The sequence below is a fragment of the Pectinophora gossypiella genome, chromosome 9 (genome assembly GCF_024362695.1).
Source record: "Pectinophora gossypiella chromosome 9, ilPecGoss1.1, whole genome shotgun sequence".
NCBI classification, from domain to species: Eukaryota; Metazoa; Arthropoda; class Insecta; order Lepidoptera; family Gelechiidae; genus Pectinophora; species Pectinophora gossypiella.
The window spans coordinates 11,933,950-11,954,406 of NC_065412.1; the positions used below are offsets into that span (position 1 = coordinate 11,933,950).

Genomic DNA, 20,457 nt, shown 5'->3' on the forward strand with positions numbered 1-20,457 from the left:
ATCTTTATTCTTACTGCATTTTAGTTTTATTTGCACTTTTATTTTTACCCATATATGGGCCATAACTCACAGAGACACGAAGACCACGTCGTCGTCGGCAACGTCGCCAATATTTGTATTGAATATGGCTTCGTTGCTAAACCGTCGCCAAGTGAGTGAATTGTTTGGCATCTGTTGCCGGCGACGTGGCCATGGCGTATCGGTGAGTTATGGCCCTATTATGGCGACCTTTGGATCGTAAAGTTGCAACGTTCCAAAATTGCCTCCGTCCCTTTTTATTACAATATACGATTAGGATGAATCACAAATTTATCTGTTTAATTTCTTACTTGAGAACCCTTTAGCCAATTTAGAGTAATTTTCCAAGAAATAACTTTTGTCTACGCCTACCATAAATACTGTCATAATCACTTCGACATAAAATAAAAATCACTTAAGAACTGAGTTCCATTAAGACAAAAATTAAACTCGTACTGTTCGGGAAATGAGAACTTTTATATCTAAAGAGAAAATGGAAGAATTTAAGAACCATTAGTAGGTAAGACGACTTGAAAACTTCGCCTTATTGAAGGAATTGGAGCACTCTTTAGAAATGGCACGTGTAGGTACCTCTTACTTAATATGCGATTGTCAACAGGAAGATTGGTAGCATTATGTTTTTGACCACTCCGTACTGTCTTCATATCTATAGTAACAGTAAACTATAGTAACTATTGTACATCAATTCAATGCTTCATAGTACATCACGTAAAGCTGATCTTCCTTAGGAAAAGGAAAAAATTAGAAAATCTTACTACTTAACCTACTCTGCTCAATCAATCATCAACATTAATACATAGTACACAGGAACTCTATCCTATGGATGTTCGGGCTAAAAATGTCGAGAACCACTGAACTGAATAGATTTCTCTAAGAACTATACCTAAATAATAATCTCTAAGAACTATATATAGAATAAAAATGGGTCGTGTAAAAGAAACTTTTCAACCCAAATAAAGTCTGAAATTCCAATGGAACATTGAGATTTATGTATATCGACATTCGCTCTCTCAGCCAATCTACGTTCAGCCATCTGGAAACCACATCACGACTATACCTATCATAGACATTGTATTGTTCTCAGGTTCTAACCTGACCTGAAATTGTTTTCGAATTCATGTTTGGATCATAAATATTTATCACGTGCTCAGTAGTGAAGGGAAACATCGCGAGGAAATCCACATTCGAGAAATGTGTTTTGTAGGTATGTGCCCTAGCCTGTATTGGACTGGTTTTCCCTTCGCGGGTTGAAAGTTCAGACAGGTTCGCTTCTGTAAAAAATCGGACTTGACAAAAAATCTTTAGGTTAGGTAAGCGGACCCTGTGGAAAAGGGGATAACGCTAGATAGATTGTATTTTTTCACCCGCGTGTGTGCGTAGAAAGAACTAAACAGGTAGATATATAGCTGCAGTTGGTTCAACCAAAGAGGTTAAAATTTAATTTGAGGTCTAATTCACCAGATACAAAGAACAAAGGGAATACAAATTTCGTTACATCCAATTCCAACGTAATTCGATCACGAAATTTACTTTACATTCCACAAAATGTTGCCGTACATTTGAATAACTGCGTAGATACATTCTATCCCTGATGGAGTAATTTATTTATTTGCTAACGAACTTTCTTCGAAATGCGTTTCGGAGGTATGTGACCTAGCATGTATTGGGCAGGTTTACTAGAGGTACCTAAGCAGCGTTTGCATAGCAGGTTGATATTTTTTGCTAGACAAGACAAGACAAGAAAACTACCCTACCAGAGGTAGGTTACGCGTATGATAATGCATAAGAAAATGTGCGGAAATTACTCGGCAGCGTATTCAATAGCATAACTTTTCAGGCAACGTGTGGGGCTTCTTCCTTTTCTGCAAGTGACTCAATGTAAAATATACCTTCAGTACGAGTAAAGGTTTTTCACAGATAAATTATAGAATAGAAGCCAGTCTAAATTGATCAAAAATCAATCTAACATTTCCTTTCGGTTTATTTTCGATTTGTTTTACTAATTATGAAACATACGACGTTTGACCCGCTTTAATTGATTTATTATGATATTTAATTGATAACACGAAAGGTTTTCCACACCCAGATAATATAATTATTTCGTTTCGTAAAAAAACTAACTTGACTAAGTTGTTTGTTTGTGCTGTTGTTGTTGTTTTGTTTTTTTTTCTAAATTGTTCTTGTCTATTCACATTTGCATAGGACCTACAACTTCATGCAACAATCCCTTAATTCTTCTAATGACTTGTCCGGACGCCAAGGATCGCTGCGTCTTCTAGGATCTAGTCAAAATGCTTTTGTTTCCTTACTGATATAGAAAAGAAAGAATGTTATTGAATGGGATTGATATTAATAATAATTTCGATTATGTCAATCTCATTTTCCTTCTATTCTAAGAGCAGTTTAACTAAGAGGCAGAGGCGTAGATTAGATACTTTATACTCAACATTCTGGAGCTCTTATTTGATTATCACAAAAGTACCTATAGGATAGTTTCAAAGTTTACGGTCTACACAAACTACAGTAGGTAAATCAGTTCGGTGTCAGTAAACAAGTTAACACATCGCCGTCGCGTGTTTATATCCCAATTTATAGTTTTATATTTATTTAGTATCCATATATCGCGTCGAATTTTGGTTTGATGAATTTTCAAGCAAAAGTTTATTTTTAGTCATCCGAAAAACCATTTCGATGAGTTTCAAAAAGTGCACACAAAAGGAAAGTTTTCACCTAAGTACCAAAAGAGAAAATATCTTCCTACGCACCGTAACATTGTGGAGAAAACGTAAAAATCATTTTAAATTATACTTAGTCAAATACCTATTACGAGTTTTAACCTAACCAAAAAACAACACTGCACAAAGGAGACGGTCCTTCAACTAAGTACGACGATAACAACACAATAATTTAAAACGACGCATCGTAAATCCCACAGGGTATCAATTTAGGGCCCAATTCTTTCCTAATTCAAAGTATATTTTTTTCGAAAATAACGGTAATTTTGTACAAGTTTAAGAACTAGAATAAAGATTAAAAAAGCTTACCGGTGCGTTTCCCGCGTTAAATCCGAAGTTCCGTCACCTAGGGAGCGTCTGCCCGCCTTTGCAGCGTGCCGCGTTGTGCCCTATTCCAGAGATAATATAATCACTATCCAATGCTGTCGGTGGATGGGATCGCACAGCGCATGCGCCCCGCTATGACGTCAATGGGTTCGTTCACAAAGCATACAGGTGTTTCAATACTGCACGACGCAATGTATAACCTAACAGAGCATTATTCTTTAAGCTAGGTAGGTACCTACAGAACGTTTGAATCGCTCCATATAGATATGTAATTTATTGGAGTTATTTATAGGTGGACCTAGTAGGCAGTTCATTCAATGAATCTGATTTAACATTAGAGTATTCTGCGGTTGAATGGCATAGGTACGTACCTACTTAGTTAAAAAACAACATAACATAAACAAACACAACACACGTAGCACTAAGTAACATTAAGTTCTGTGCAACAAGTTACTTATATTTGCAGCCCTGGTCGTCTTATCTTAAGATTGAAAACCTATTACATAGGTCCCACTGCTGGGCACATGCCTCCGGAACAGGTAAGGAGCATCCTACACCACGCTGTTCCATTGGAAATCAGAGAAAAAAAAACTCATAAATATTTATTTCAATAATACGGTCTTGGGTCCTTCTAAAACTAGGCTATTTGACAACCTAGTCACATGAGATACTTTTACGTCAAAACGAAAGATTTCTATATCGTATGGTAATTGAATGAAAATACCGTCGTGTGAACTGGAATTTGTATGGAAAAGCGACAGCTTTTCGTATTTTTGAATTTTATTTAGGAATTAAGGTAATAATGAGCACGACGTTTTGTCAAACGTCATTTAATTCCTCGTCGACCTCGTTGACCTCGACGTCGTGCCGTAATTCCTAAATACAATTCAAAAATACGTCGAAACGTGAAATGGGATGGATTTTTGATTATGTTAGACTGGCTTTGATTTCCCAGTTTGACCCAGTCAAATACCCCATATACTTAAACGAAAATCCGTAACATGAATCACTTGTAATTCCATATTGTAAACTCCACTCACTCACACACACCACAGTGTAAGTCAAACCGGCTTGCATCTCAAACGGGTAGCGTCGATTCGAACCCCTATACCGGACTCGAACCAATGAGTTAAAAATTTCGTGGTTCAGTGGTTTGAGCGTTGAGCTCACGATCCGGAGGTCCCGGGTTCAAATCCCGGTGGGGACATATCATAAAAATCATTTTGTCATCCCTAAAATGGTTAGGACATCACAGGCTGATCACCTGATTGTCCGAAAGTAAGACGATCCCTGCTTCGGAAGGCACGTTAAACCATTGGTCCCGATTACTACTTACTGATGTAAGTTAGTAGCCATGTCAGGGGCTTTTGGCGGCTCAATAGTAACCCTGACACCAAAGTTGGTGGGGTTGGTAATCCACCTCACAACCCAACACAGATGGTTCGACCATTATATACGGCCATACGGCTCACCACCTATCACGTTGATCTAGTTGGATAGTGACTCTGCTCATCCCACTGGGAATACGGGCATTAGTCCTATCAATATTATCCATACTGATGAAAATAAATTATACTTGTGTATTAAGTAGATGCATTCTATTATGTAAATACTTAGATCGTCGGTCCACCTTGTAGCGGGCCTACCCACTGAACGTCGTCCGACAGCAGATACTAAGAATTCCATTTGACATACCTACTTCTCTTGCCTCCTTCAAATTCATTAATCATGAATCATGAAATTTTCATACACGCACGCCGATTCAGAGTAGATCCTACTAAACATTTTTAAGGACATCCCTAATATGGTCAATATACGTAGGTACTTCTGTAAATATTTATATCCCCATTTAACAGTCTACACCCCTATAACTTGGTAAATATTACACCTACCTGTATTTATGGAATGCTAGCAAACCGCCCATCGGCTGCAGATCTATAATTATTATTATTATAAAATAATGCCAATTCAATGTGTCCCCGCCGGCCGAGCTTCCTTGGCCGAGCCCGCGACGAACTAAGCTAGCGTTTCCAAACGATAACTACATGTATCCTACCTATTTCGATGCGATATGTCTCAGATGGTGACGTACCGCAGTAGGATTTTTAATAGTGCTAGATAAGTATCTGATAGCAGTAAAATTGTTTCATTCGCACAAATTCGTTTGATATGGATAGCCAAATCATTATGTAGTTTAGTCTACATTATTATTTTTTATGTATATAATAATATGAACAAACTAGCTTTAACTAGCAAGTTATAAATAAAAATACACTCAAAGAAATACAAATAATGATTTAAAAATACTTCATTTCACTTAAAATAAAATAGTCCATTTCACTTAACTTGGCAACACAACACAAACTGTCACTGTGACATGGAAAACAAATGGAAAATATGATGAGGCTGTATGCTTTAGTACCTTTGCCTGTCTTACGAATGCATTGCAATAACAACAACAATGATTTATTGATTTTCTCAGATTTCCACGATTTTCATTGACGAACATTCACTTTTAAACCAAATATTATCCAGTGTTATTCTCTTTCATTCAGTCAGCTCTAGTGCAGTGCACTAGTTTACGAAGAAGTTTCAAAGGAGCCTTTTGAAGATGAAGCCGCCTACAGAAATGGTATTGTTTCGCGATTGTTTAATGATGGCAAGAAATATTGTTATTTTGACCGGTGCCGGCGTAAGTTCGGAGTCCGGTATACCAACATTCAGAGGTAAGAGGCAATATGGATTTGGAGTTTTATTTTCTTAATATCTCTCCTCAGTTTCTAAGAATCCTATAACATCTATAATGCTAACATCCCCTTTGGTCTTAGGTGCGGGTGGATTCTGGCGAAGGTACGAATCTACTGCACTGGCTAATGCAGAAGCTTTCCGGAATAATCCAAGTCTTGTGTGGGAGTTTTACCAATATAGACGGGATGTAGCCTATAGAGCTACTCCTAATGCTGTAAGTTTTATTATTAAGTACCTATATCTCTTTTTAGCCTTATGTATTACACTACAGATAAATGCTACCTATATTAGATATTTTTACTAGGTATTTGTAAGATTTTCACTTGCTTTTCATTTAATGTCAGGGTCACATTGCCATTGCAAAGTTTGAGGAAATGTATGGAAACAGGAAGAACATAACTGTCATAACGCAGAATGTAGATGGGCTGCATCGCCGAGCGGGCACTAGGAACCTGATTGAACTCCATGGAAACCTCTTCAAGACCCGATGCACCAAATGCAAAGAAGTTCTGCTTAACTATGATAACCCTATTTGTCCGGTAAATATTGTTTCTTAACTTGGATTTGATTTTAGACATAATATTGCCTGTGGAACAGGTTTTGATTTCAATATTAAATTATTCAAATATAACATAACAAATCCATCGCAAGATGAACTAAGTACCTCACACCTCACTGAGCTTTTATAAAAAATATATAAAAAAGTTAAAACTTCTTTTACAGGCTTTGTCAAATGTAGGTCCTCCAGATTTGAATGTGATGGGCTCCACAGTCCGTGAAGAAGACCTTCCCCACTGCCAAAACCATGAGGATGCTGAAAATCCTAATGAGGAAGCAAATATTTACAATGGGCATGAGGGTAATTACATTCAGATAGCAGTTAATTACAATGGGGAAGCTGGTAATTACAATGATGTAGCTGCAAATTTAAACGAGGTAGCTGCTAATTTAAATGATGCAGCTGATAATTTCAATGATGAAGCCGATTCTTTAAATGGAGATGCCGATTCTTACAATGGGGAAGCTGATTCTTACAGTGGGGAGGATGATGGTGAAGAAGCAGCCGCAGTTGGCAATCCCTCTGGTGAGTGTGGGGGTCTACTGCGACCACACATTGTGTGGTTCGGTGAAGGGATTGAACCGGAACTTATTGAAATGGCTGGTGAGTAATTTAATTGCTTTGTAATGTGTAATATAAATATAAATAATTAATGGGATACATCTTCCAAAACAAAATAAGCATTTAGACATTATTTTGTCTAAAAATTGATTATACAATATTACAGTAGTTAGTTGCTTTTTTGTTTGTAATAGTTTTTGTAAAATAAAAGTACCTTCTAATTTTTACTCATTAAAACAATTGTACCTGTTTCTAAACTTACGGAAAAACTGAAAATGTAATTATAATTTTCCTTATTCTTACAGAAGAGGCAGTAAACAACTGTGATGTATGCTTGATTTGTGGGACATCGTCTAGTGTGTATCCGGCGGCGATGTTGGGACCGCAGGCGGCCGCCGCCGGCGCAATTGTCGCTGAATTCAACACTGAACCCACTAATGACACTCCCAACTACCCATACTTCTTCCAAGGCCTTTGCGGTACCACCCTGCCAGAAGCTTTAGCGCCTTTCAACTAATTCAAAAATCGAATTCGTTTATTTTAAACTGTAACATCACAAGACACTTACTGAATCAATCTTTATGAACATAAAGATTCTAGTTGGACTATAGTGACCGTTTGGCCAGACATAACTAAATTGTAATTTAGTTTCACAAGTACATAAATATACTTGTCGTCCTTTACTTACGATAAGTGCACGAAAGAGATAATTTTGAAACTGTCAAATTAAATTAAGATTTGCGTCTGGCAAAATCGGCACCTATATCCGAATATAATATAAAAATCTTCCACCTCTTCCGTAATTGGGTACTTTCCTAGGTCAAAGATAAATTATGAAATTCTGATTACTAAATACAGACAGACCTAAAGGTGATAAAAAACGTTTTCTTTTTTCTATTTAACTTATTTATGAATTTTAATAATGAAAAATGTAATAAGTGCGGCATTTTGTCACTTTTTCTATGACGTCATAGGTTGCTTTTTCATACAAATTCCGTAGTAATTTTGTGTTTTGACGTTTAGTAAAAAGTGTCTGATTTGACTAGTTGGAAACTACCCTATTATCTATATCTATTTAAAATGATACTGATGTCTTGTTTCGCCTTTTTTGACAATCTTGGAATTTTCAAAATTAGATTGAACTGGCATTACTAGGTCATCGCGCACCTACTACCTTATGCCACATCTTCACTTGACATCAAATTAGATTGTGGTAAAACGCGAATCTATTTTAATACATGTCGAAATGTAGTGAGTAGTTAGTGATGAAACTTCAAATAATAAAAAATAAATGTTAATAAGAATTATTAGGTGGATGGATTAGATGGTAAACTTTTAAATATCTATGTGCCATATTTATTTTTTATTAAGATCAAAGTGTTTATTCATTGTTATTATTATTAACAGTGGTAGTGTTGAAAATATCTTTTGTTTGTCAATTAGTTGAAAAAGCGAACGAAAAAATCAAATGAGGGACTTTTCAGACTACATTCCTCTAAAATATAGATGGCGCTGTACAGATTTTGCTTCGTTTCTCTCTCTCTCTATTTAAGAGTTGCGCTCTTGTCGGTGGAGTAATCGCCATTCCTCTCTTCTTCCCGCCAAAACCTTCACCTCCCGATACGACACGACCTGCACCTTCTCTTTTATTTGTTTCATAAATGTTATCCTAGGTCTACCCCTTCCTCTCTTCCCTTCAATTTTTCCTTCTATAATGTTTGCTTCGTTTAACCTTCTAATTTCATGGATAACAGGCATCTTTTATCTTTGTTTTTGAGTATAAATGATGACCCTTTTTATTACACCCAGGTCCAATTACATCTGCCACTCATTATCCTGATCAAAATAAAGAGAAGCAATGTAGGTAGCAACATAATTCTATACCATATCTGACACAAATATCAAGCACTAATTATTTTTATATATGCATCTGCCATTACATTGTATTTTAGAATAATTATGTACCCGAGTAATGAGAAAATAGGTAATTATCACGTTAAAGCTGTACAGCGCCATCTATATTGTTTTTGGTGAACGTAGCCAGGAAAATCCCTCATTATAACTTACTGATGTTAGTAGTGGCATGGAGTCACTTACGTGTAGTAGTAATAAAAGTAGACCACCCCAGAATTATTACGTAATAATTACTAATAAGTGTCTGTAATCTATATGATATAAATGTCTATTATATCTATACCAAAGAAATTGAGACTTGCTATGTGATCAATAAATGAATTTTGGAAATCCCATTTTATATTATCTATATGTGTAGTGTTTAAGCGTATTTTATCTACAGTTTATTATATCACATACTTTTACAGAGAATCAGGACTATCCCGTGTTTCGGAAGGCACGTTAAACCTTTGGTCCCGGTCGGTCTACTAGCCCACACGCCTCCACCAACCTGCACTGGAGCAGTGTGGTGGAGTATGCTGCTGGGGAGGGGAGGTCTGTGCCCAGCTGAGGGACGCATATAGGCTACTTATGTGTATGTTATTATATCACTACTAAAAGTAGTATTTTAAAAAGATTTTAAGAATTAAAAGTATTAGCTTGTTTCACATAAGTTGCAGCTGTAGACTATTCTATTTTTATTTTCAAACAGGGTCGGTTAGCTAACATTGAAATTGTTTAGTTTTAAGAAAAAATATTTATTATACCTTATTATATTATGTAGTTAGAAAAATCAATGTGAAAAACTTGATAAATAAATTGATGATATCACTTTTTGTCTTTAAATCTGGAGAAGAACTTCGCTATGTGGCCAACGGTTGGTCCGAAGTTGCAGTTAGCCTGCAATGATTTCTGGAAACAATAAAAAACAACCTTTTAACTACTGGGACAAGAAAGTTCTAGTTCTATGACGTCACGATAAATGCGAGTCATGACTCCCCTATTCTTTTGTTTACTCGAAACTTCCTCAAAAATTCAAAAATATTTATTTTTCAAAATTGGCTTACAAAGTTAGCGCTTTTTGAACGTCAAAAAATTAAATTACATATTATGTAACTAGCTGTAAAACTACTACCACATCGGAATCTGTAACGCTGAGGGAAAGACGTGGCCAGAAAACCTCCCAGCAGAGGGCCCTAGTCCTACTGTTTCATGTTATTCTTTCTGCCTCTCCTCCATTCAGCCTCAGCTAAGTATTTTAAGTTGACATTTACGTCCTCAAGTTTAGGACTACTCCCTGGAGGTGGACAAATACTGCCAACAAAATAATATGAAAATCACTACCTTTACTCAACCTACTGAAGTAAAGTTGAGGCGCCGTGTAAGAATACCGATTTTGAGCTGAATTCAACGTCCTCCTTAAGGTCGCCTCAACTAAGGAGGGAGTTAAGGACCTTCAATCTCAGTAGATCCATTCTGAAGGTTCCAGTTAACATCTTAGAATAAGGGCGTAATACCGCTTCACGCCTAAACCGACAAGACCGATTTGCAGTCGATCTTATCGGTTTAACCGTGAATAGGTATCGAACTCGCATTTATAATATTGCTTTATTATATGAGGCTTAAATATAAACTTATTCGCAATATATCAAGACATCCGCATATATCGCGGGGTGAGCTTTGCAGTAAAACAATACCTGAACAAAAGACGGTAGTGCTGCAATAGTCTGCGGTCTTGAATATCTTTCGTCTACCAGCAAAACACACGCGTAGTCATTGGCGTGTCTTACTGCTCTACCTAGAAAGAAAATTATATATTTACACTGTATAAAACACTCCGTACCGATACAACAGTGGACTCAGACTTTGTATCATGGTCTTTGATTAGTCGACCCACCCCATTAGGGATCAGTAAGACTATGTATGTATATACATATATAGGTGTATGAAAATTCATGCCGCAAAAAATTACAACATAAGTGTTACTAAAAACTTTAATTATCTTAAGTAACCATCTGTACATTGTGGAGAACAAATAAACATTTTTATTTATAACATAACAAATGCAAATATATCTTCTTATCACTTTGAATCGTCTATTTTTAAATAACGTCTATGCGCCTAAAACTACTGCAGCTACTCACAACCTGTATGGACGGACATATTGCCATTACCCAAGCACATTCTAGGAAACCACGTGATATCGATTATCTATGATCCAAACTTGAATTCAAGGTCACAAAGTTACTAAGGTCAAGGTCATAAAGTTACTAAGGTCAAGGTCATAAAGTTACTAAGGTCAAGGTCATAAAGTTATTATACTTACCGATACATTGATTAACAGCTTTCATACACAAGTTTTCATAATAAACGCTGCCAGAGCCGGGACCCGCTGCTCTGTTCAGATAATTCATCTTTTCCTGCAGTTCTGGAGACTTCACGTTAGGATATGGCATGCCCACCACTATCACACAACGGCCCAGATCGTCACTATAACCATAGATAATATAAAGGTAAACTGGGATAAATCCATCTAATTTTATTTAAAGTAATACCTGTCATTTTCTAATCCGCTGAAAAGGAAAGGGGCGGGTAATCCAAAGGCATAAAATTTATGGAACACGCGTCAGTTTTAGGCAGAAATGTAAAACAACCCTAAAAAATATTACATCGCCCAATAACCCGACAGATTTGAGTTGAGATACCTATTTAATTCGCACGGGTTTTGATTATTCACTCATTTTAAAATTAACAGCAATCAATTTTTCTTTTCGATAGATAAGAAAATGACAAATATAACTTAAAATTTTGATGGTGTCTATAGGAATTAGCACCATCATCCAAAAAAATAGTAACAACTTAATTAAGGCAGCCGGCAGCCTGTGCTACACGCCACTAGAAACCAAGTCGTAATAACTGCTTAGGGCCAGTTGACCAATCGCAATTATGGGCACAAAAATGTAAAAAAATGAACATAAAATACTTCAATGCTGGGGCGTTAAAAAGTTAAAAATGAATCGTAATTCATCAAGTACGCGGATATGAAAGCTGCATAATTATGTGTTTGTGCCCATGGCTTTTGAAACTGCAGGTCCTTGTGGTAGTGAGACGAGGAAATTGATCAGAGATCGGCCGGAGACTCAAAGTTAGAGGGGGTGACCCTAGGTCTGCGTCTTACCTGGTCCAACGCCTATCAGTGGCTGTGCAACGGGGCAACGCCGCTAGTGTAACGGATTCGTTTGGACCTGGTCAGACTCAGAACACTTAAGCGCCTAGTTGGATGTGACGAAGTTACTTATGTTTCTGATTATTTGACAAATTGTATTTTTTTTTATAATTCATCATATTATATTATGTATCTTAGGGCTACAAGTGATTGCAAGTTACCTTCTGAATACTTGTGGGGTCTGCCTGCCCACCCATTTGGAAATTACCTTCGTGAGTTTATGTTAACATGGTACTTGCCTGAAATTTAACCCTTCACTCAGTTTTCCGCCCACTACACTCAGTAACAAGGCGCCATTATGATCACCATCCTTTTTTTTAACAGCTACAGCGTATTTGTGTAAAACCTGCAAAGAACAATGCGACAAGTTAGTACAGACTGTCACCATAGAATAAAGAATAACAACGTGTAGAACAAAAGCCTCCGCCCCGCAACAATTCGAATCAGGGGCCGACCTCACCCCCTTTGGATATTTAATTTGATTCGCCTGGGTTATTCATTCATTTTAAAATGAACAGCCGTCAATCGTTCGTCTCTTTCCTTTTCGGAGGATAAGAAAATGACAGGTATAACTTAAAGTAAAATTAGATGGTGTGTACAGGAATTAGTACTAATACGAGGTTTAAAATATAGTCCGCCCCACGAAAGAAGTCTGGTGCGGTGCGGAGAGTTACCGTTCTATACGCAATATTATTATTTACTCTATGACATTGTACGAGTAGGTACCTAGGTAGGTAGGGCGCCTATTGTACTCATTCTATTTCTCTTTTGTTTTTTCCTGTTTGTGCAATAAAGTATTTGTTATGTTATGTTATAATTACCTGATCTACTTCAGAAGCCGATTTCGGCTCTCGGAACACGGATTTCTTCTTAGTGATGACATCTATCACTTTATTTGTCACCAAATGGTCATATACGGTTTGTTCGTACGAGTAGGACGGCAGGAAACATACGACACCACCCGGTACTATACTGCATACATTCCTTAGTATACGACCAACTTCGCTTAGCTGGAATATAATTGGGTCGTGTACTAGTGTCAAAATAAATTGTGAAATTCTTATTACTAAATAAAGACAGACCTAAAATTGACGAAAAACATTTTCTTTTACTATTTAACTCATTTGTGAATTTTAATCAAGAAAAACGTAATAATAAGTCCGACATTTTATCACGGTTTTCTATGACGTCACAGTGTGCTTTTTATACAAACATAGTAATTTCTTGTTTTGAGGTTTAGTAAAAAGTAACTAGTTTTGACTAGTTGGAAAGTAGCCTATCGTATAGGTTAAGAGGTGGATTACCAACCACAGCCACCCTGGTGTCAAGGTTATTATTGAGCCACCAAAGGTCCCTGAATTGGCTCATGTGACGACTACGTACTTACATCAGTAAGTAGTAACCGGGACCAACGGCTTAACGTGCCTTCCGAAGCATGGAGCAACTTACTTTCGGACAATCAGGTGATGTAATATCCTAACGAAACTAGGGACCACAAGGTGATTTTTGTGATATGCCCCCACCGAGATTCGAACCCGGGACCTCCGGATCGTGAGACCAACGCTCAACCACTGGACTAGAGGCCGTTACTTTATAAGGACAATTAATATAGAAATTTAAAAATACCAACCAATTCATTAGAACTCCGATGATCATATGAGAAGTTGAGTGCTATATTAGATGGTCCTTTAGACAGACAGATACCAAGTACATTATCAGCCGGGACGACATGGTCGCATCGCACTATATTGACCATATTAGCGTCACTTCCGTTAGATGTGAGCAGTCCTGTGAACTCCGATATAGGTTCCATTGTACCGCCTGCCACTATGACCTGGAAATGAAAAATTATGTTGTGGGAAGAATGTTTCAGTAATCAAACAAGTACATATATATACAACATATTTTGACTAACTGTAGGGTTTCATGTTTTAGGCTGCTTCATCGAAGTAGCACCTCCTTTTATTTTCAGGTAAAAAAATAAAACCTAAATCTCTATTTGAGTAAATCTGTTATAAAACACAACCGTTTGTTTCCCAAATAAATTAAAATAAAACATAACATAAATAGCCTATAACGTCCCACTGCTAGGCAAAGGCCTCCCCCCAGTCAATCGGAGGGATATGGACTATGGAGCATACTCCACCACGCTGCTCTACTGCGGGTTGGTGGAGAAAATTAAAAAATGGCCAAAAAAACAGATTCGGGCTTACTGCCACATCATCGATGAACATCGCCGATTGAGAAATTGGTCGATGTACTGCGGAACGGAAGGCGATTGGGGCAACCACCGTTCTACACGCCCTATCTATGGAGTAATGAAGGCGATTACTCCACCGAGAAGAGCGGAGCTCTTAAATAAAGAGAGAGCTTACTGCCACAGCCGCTCTATAAAGTCTACGAGTCTAGCTTATATAACTTACAGATCGACACTGTGTGACGACATCGTTGAAATGTTCCGCCGGGTTCAGCAGTAGATACTTCAACAGTTCCGCATCTATCTACGCCAACATACGTCCGTTCTCACTGCTTAAACACAGCCGCTCTATAAAGTCTACGAGTCTTGTTTATATAACTTACAGATCGACACTGTGTGACGACATCGTTGAAATGTTCCGCCGGGTTCAGCAGTAGATACTTCAACAGTCCCGTGTCTCTCTGCGCCAATACTCGCCCATTCTCGCTGCGGTCGCATAGCCGCTCTATAAAGTCTAGCACCGCGTACAGACCACTCCCTGCTGATGTTTCAGTTGGTACCTATAAAAGCAAAGTTCTTATGCATACGATGTGCCATCGAAACGACTAATAAAATCGTCGTCGTCAAGCTGATGCCAATTGTCATTCTATTATGAATGAAAGGCGTTGATGTATAATTATGTTACTTTAGTAACATGAAAGGTGGTCAGTCCTTGAAACCTTAAGAGTCCTTGACAGTCCTTGAGGGTGATAAAAACTTGTCAGAGAGTGACAGTTGCTCAGAACAGAAAATTTCTAATATCTGTGGTCGTTGCTTCTTATTTTCTGACAACTTAACGGAGAGTGTCTCCAAATTATTCTATATTTAGAAAACTGCTAATAAAACTACTTATTCATAACATAAATAGACTACATGGGAACAGACTAAACTCCCCTCCCCATTCATTCAACTGGTGGGGATTCAAGTATGTATGGGACATATTCCACTGCTATTAAAAACTTATCACTAGCGGAAAATTCGTATTAATAAATTATGTCTTACTTGAACATTATTCTTCACTTCTGGCTTAACCTCTTCAACAACATCCACTTCCTTCTTCGATATATTACTCAGAAAAGACTCAAGAGAACTCTTCTTCACTGTCGTTTTCTTCATTTCTTCTTCAAGAGCCTGTTGGTTGTATCTCATGGAGAAACCGTGGAGCTTGGGTGCTAATCTGGTCGCTCTACAAAAGTCCACTAGAGGTCTCAAATTCATGTGATCTATCTCTGCCTTTATAACGAAGTCTTCCAGTGTAAAAATTGTGCTCTCATCTTTCTTTTCATTTGGCGCTTTTTGTTTTACCAAGCCTAAAAGCATAGATATACATTTTATAGATTTATGTTTACGAAATAAATGAATTAATAGACACTGCACTGCAAACACAACAGAAAATTGTACAATATTAAAAAAATATATATTTTCGCAGATTTGTGCACTTCTGAAAAATTGTTTTTTTACCTATAAGGTATACTACCATTATTGATGTTAAAATATTATAAAACCCACAGGGGGATTTTATAATAATAATGCAGAACCAGAAAAGATGGCGTGAAAGAGAGGAGGGGATAAAGGTATAGACCCAGCAGTGGGTGGATACAGGCTGAGTAGATAGATAGATAATACGATGCCTAGTTAGAAAAGTGTCTTGAGACTTGAAGTGTGTTAATCAAGATAGTTTATAACAATATTTAAATAAGATTATAATCTAGTCAACAAGATCCTACTGCTGGGCAAAGGCCTCTTTCCATAAGGTGGTGGTGGACGTCCTGAGATAAAAGGGCCTCACTCAGCACAAGTCGCGGCGGGAACCATGACGCTGGTATTATATGGACCCTGCTGGTATTATGTGGACCGTGTAAGAAATAAGTAAGAGTATCGCACCTAAAAGCTTTCCAACAACAAAATTCATCTGGTTCAACGTTAAGAGATTCTTGCTGCTCAATCGTGATCGGTACTTGTTGATGTAGAATTGTAGGTATGTTTTCACTGAAGACAGTTGTTTAACCGACACAGGGGCTGAGTGAGCGTTCTCCAAGGCGGACGTGAGTCCGTGAGCTTCATCAAGTATTAGTACATTGTTCTCCAGCTTAAGGGAGACGCCGGAACGAGCGCCGGCACTTACTATACCCGCGTGGCTTATTAACACGACCTTAAAAGTAATGTGGATATTAGAAGAAAAATATTGAATAATTACAATACATAAATATTTTATGTAGATTTTTGTTATTTTATTAGACTATTTTTGAATTAAAGAGAAAATAGAAATAAGTTGTGACTTATGTGTCTGTTCTTCTTATCCAGTTTTCCTGTAGAATTGAATAATTAGAGGTTTATATTATGTAAATTTTTGTTAAGTTACTTTATTAGACTATTATTAATTCTAGTTGTAACTATCAGAAATAACTTGCGTTGTGACTTATTTGTCTATTGCTATATCTGTATATAGTCAACTTTTAACAAAATTAGGACAAATCGGAAAGGAAATATTTTGATTATCTAATAGAAACTGTAGCACAAAAAAATTAACAAATTGTACCAAACGAACAAATACATACCTGGGCATCATCTAAAGCCATTCTAGATGCATAGTATGGACAAGCCTTGAGTTCTTTGGCACACTTCACTATGTCTTCCATATCCAATATATCTACAAGTATTCTTTCTTTCAAGCGCGAGATGTTATTTTGGTTGTAGTATGGACAAGCAGTGCAAGATTTAGTTTTAGACTTCTTCAAGACCTTCCCATCTTCACCAACAGATGTTGATTTCGTTTTTGATTTCTGTAGATCTAAGCATCTGAGAATAATATTAGTAGAACAATCTCAAGGCTCATTGTTGAACAATAGCCAAGTAGAAGAATACAAAGAAAATAAAACAAAAAAAAGTACAACAATGGTGCTGATTACTGCAGACACCCACATAGTTTGACAGTTGTACATCATCATCATCACCAGCCCATTAACGTCCCCACCGCTGGAGCAAGGGCCTTCCCTATGGATGGATAGGGAGATCGGGCCTTAAACAACCACGCGGGCCCAGTGCGGACTGGTGGTTATAAACGACTGCTAATGCAGCCGGGACCAACGGCTTAACATGCCTTCCGAAGCACGGAGGAGCTCGAGATTAAACTTCTTTTTTTTGTGGTCACCCATCCTATGACCGGCCTTAGCGAAAGTTGCTTAACTTCAACAATCGCAGTCCGAGCGCGTTTACCGCTGCGCCACCGAGCTCCTCACAGTTGTACATCAATGTGTAAAACTAACTCTAAATCTATCTTAAACTCGTAAGCGAAAGACAGCATAATTTTTAGAGCTGTCTAGAATACAATTAACTTATGTCTGTGATAATTTGCAGCACCAATATTAAAGCACTCAGTCTCAGAAAAGAAGTCTCTTATGATTCAGAGCAGCCAATAATATTACTAATAACAATTTATCTCAGTAAACAAATATTATCACTTTTAAGCATGAAAAAACTTTTTCATGCCATGGTTGGCTTTTAGTAGCTTAAAAAAGCTGACTATTGGCATGACCATATTACTATATGTCAGAAAAATAATAATAGGCTATAGGAAAGTTAACTATAAATGGTGTAACAGTATCAAAATAAGTATGAGCCAATTTTTTGGGCAAAGGCTATTCCTTCCCCAAGCAAAGACAAACAAGTTAACCATCAGATTCCTTAAGTGAGCTAAATAGATCATCATCATCATCAATTACAGAGCCACACTCTTGTTGGTGTAGCATTCTCCATTCTTGTCTATCAAGGGTCAATTCTTTGATTTCCACATAAGACTCGACATTCGCTATCTCTTTATTTTGTACTCAATACATAAAACATAAACATAAACAGCCTATATACGTCCCACTGCTGGGCACAGGCCTCCCCTCAATCAACCGGAGGGGGTATGGAGCATACTCCACCACGCTGCTCCACTGCGGGTTGGTGGAGGTGTTTTTACGGCTAATAGCCGGGACCAACGGCTTAACGTGCCCTCCGAAGCACGGAATCATCTTACTTTTTCGGACAATCAGGTGATTCAAGCCTGAATAGTCCTTACCAAACAAAACAATACAATAAATAGATAATAATTTCTTGGGTAAATAGATGTCCATTTGAAAATTAATGCTTACCTCTCATTAATAAGGTTAGCATTCTTCAGCTTAGTAACATCAGAGTTTATACAGTAATGCTGTCGAGATGCCAAAGTGACAACACTAATGTTGTCTTTGAAGACTGTTCTTTTCACTTCCCCAATAAACTGTGAAAGTTGGCTATGTGTCCTGCTGCTGATGTACACCTAACAAAAAAACATGTGCAATAGACAAACAGAAAAATTGCACCTTTTATTTATTTATTTCATGTTTTATTTAAATATCTATAAATAAAAAAGATTATGCTTTAGGAATTAAAACATACAAAAGAAAAAGTTGATCTTAGTTTTGAAAAACAAGCACCACTAAAATAATAGGCTGTCTGGTGACAATATACCTATGCAATATACCTATGTATAATACTAAAAAAACTACCTTAGTAACATGATCTTGATCATTTTCTACAACTTCCTCTCCATCCGATTCTTGGTCTTGCCCTTCTTTATCAAAATCTTCTAAAATAAGATCTCTGTCTTCCTCATTTTCATTTTCCAGAACATTCTCTTTATCCTGAGTTTCTTCCATATTCTTTTTGCTATCACCCCTTTGGAAATACAAATCTATAGTATTGTTTGCTTTGGATTTTTGTTTGGAAACTCTATGTTTCATTTCATTTAAACTTTCTTGTCGTTTTTTAATCTTATCCAATCGGCCCTGTAATGCAACCAGCATTTGGTTTTTCTTTATTTTTTCATATTCCTCTTGAAGCCAATCATCGGTAGCTGAAAATAGTACAAGTATTTTTTCCATTAATATCATCCATAATATAAATAAACATTCAAGTACTGTCTCTTCTAGTGATACGACTGAATACAGATATTTTTGAATTTGAAAGTAGACATAATATAAATAAACATTCACGTACTGTCTCTTCTAGTGATACGACTGAATACAGATATTTTTGAATTTGAAAGTGTGTAGTGTCTGTGGCATAATAATGATATACACTGCAAGTTTCAGAACATTAAAATACCTTAGCAATATCCTATGTGCTTTCCAGTATCACTTAGCTTTAAGTCTGCTCACAACTTCATTAGAAAATAAATATCAATTTTAATAGGCAATTAAACTTACCTGAAGTTGAGGAAATTTCAAGTTTGAGACTAGCTAATTCCTTTTCTATGGCATCATATTCCTTCTGATTATGGTCCTTAAGCCACTGAAGAGCTCCACAACAAATACTCAAAGATTTACCCTGCACGGAAGAGAAATTAATAGCATTTACTATAGACCATAAGATTTGTAAAGTATTTCAGTAACTTCAATTCTAATAGCATACTTACAGTTCCAGTGGGACTTTCAAAAATACCCACTTTGTTATTTTCAATAGTAGTATAAAGTTCTTTCATGAACTTCTCTTGTATAGAATAAGGTGTGAATGGAAAGGGAAATGTCGGCTCCATTCTGAATTGAGTATTCCAGACACTAAAATTATTTGCTCTGTTACTACCTTTGATATTATTAAACTAATATTTAAAACATTTTCAATATTTTATAGGATTTCAACAACTAAAATAAATATAACCTATTCCCGCCGTTTGTGTAGGTTTGTGTACTGTTTGTCACTTTTGTCAGTCAGTGTCAGAGTCTTTAATATACCTAGGGTTACGTATAATATTGATATTATGTGCAGCCATAAATTGAAAAAGTTGAAGTTGGCGTCTCGTACCGAAAAATAATGATAATGCATTGTTGTAATTTATTTTAACAATAAAAATAAATATCCCATAGTTAAAGAACAAATAGCAAAGACGGACTACTACTTGCTACTTGTTAAAAATATATATTTTTAATGCAGAACCTTAAATGCATAGTTGGACTCAAACTTGACTTATTCAAATATTAACTCTCTAGAAAACGCTTTACATTATTCAGCCACGTACATCTAGCATCTGACCTATTGGTTCGTGAAATAGTCGCTCGATAGATCAATAGCTGCCTTCTAACGAACCAACAAAAAGTTGGCCAGCAATTTG

The 20,457-nt window shown here is 36.8% G+C and overlaps 3 protein-coding genes across 3 annotated transcripts in view; 1 reads left to right on the plus strand and 2 right to left on the minus strand.

Annotated features, from left to right (window-relative positions):
• The window catches only part of LOC126369649 (uncharacterized), a 108,466-nt gene extending 105,305 nt beyond the window's left edge, over positions 1-3,161 (minus strand). The window contains exon 1 of the mRNA XM_050014192.1: positions 3,084-3,161. The gene's annotated coding sequence lies outside the window, so the exon portion shown is untranslated. The remainder of the gene's footprint in view (positions 1-3,083) is intronic.
• Positions 3,162-5,570: 2,409 nt separating this feature from the next.
• Positions 5,571-8,548, plus strand: LOC126369682 (NAD-dependent protein deacylase sirtuin-5, mitochondrial-like). The gene is made up of 5 exons (XM_050014244.1): positions 5,571-5,827; positions 5,930-6,063; positions 6,194-6,388; positions 6,573-7,011; positions 7,275-8,548. Exons 1-5 carry the CDS (start codon positions 5,713-5,715, stop codon positions 7,484-7,486), a joined length of 1,095 nt encoding a protein of 364 aa, XP_049870201.1. The 5' UTR covers positions 5,571-5,712; the 3' UTR covers positions 7,487-8,548.
• Positions 8,549-9,602: 1,054 nt separating this feature from the next.
• On the minus strand, positions 9,603-20,062 carry LOC126369612 (ATP-dependent DNA helicase DDX11). The gene is made up of 14 exons (XM_050014114.1): positions 19,765-20,062; positions 19,556-19,676; positions 18,857-19,203; positions 18,461-18,627; positions 16,883-17,123; positions 16,209-16,476; positions 15,327-15,634; positions 14,669-14,845; positions 13,719-13,922; positions 12,910-13,098; positions 12,328-12,434; positions 11,189-11,352; positions 10,560-10,660; positions 9,603-9,774 (listed from the first exon to the last, which is right to left on the minus strand). The coding sequence occupies exons 1-14, from the start codon at positions 19,882-19,884 to the stop codon at positions 9,691-9,693; spliced, it is 2,598 nt and encodes an 865-aa protein (XP_049870071.1). The 5' UTR covers positions 19,885-20,062; the 3' UTR covers positions 9,603-9,690.
• Between the last annotated feature and the right edge of the window lie 395 nt (positions 20,063-20,457).

Excerpts from the sequence above, each read along its gene's own strand:
- LOC126369682 (XM_050014244.1), top strand. The coding sequence starts at position 5,713 with ATGAAGCCGCCTACAGAAATGGTATTGTTTCGCGATTGTTTAATGATG. Across the intron at positions 6,064-6,193 it reads ATAGAGCTACTCCTAATGCT|GGTCACATTGCCATTGCAAA; the intron begins GTAAGTTTTATT and ends ATTTAATGTCAG. Across the intron at positions 7,012-7,274 it reads GGAACTTATTGAAATGGCTG|AAGAGGCAGTAAACAACTGT; the intron begins GTGAGTAATTTA and ends TTATTCTTACAG.
- LOC126369612 (XM_050014114.1), bottom strand. The coding sequence starts at position 19,884 with ATGGAGCCGACATTTCCCTTTCCATTCACACCTTATTCTATACAAGAG. Across the intron at positions 16,477-16,882 it reads TGGCTTTAGATGATGCCCAG|GTCGTGTTAATAAGCCACGC; the intron begins GTATGTATTTGT and ends ATTACTTTTAAG. Across the intron at positions 13,099-13,718 it reads ATCGGAGTTCTAATGAATTG|CTAAGCGAAGTTGGTCGTAT; the intron begins GTTGGTATTTTT and ends ATTATATTCCAG.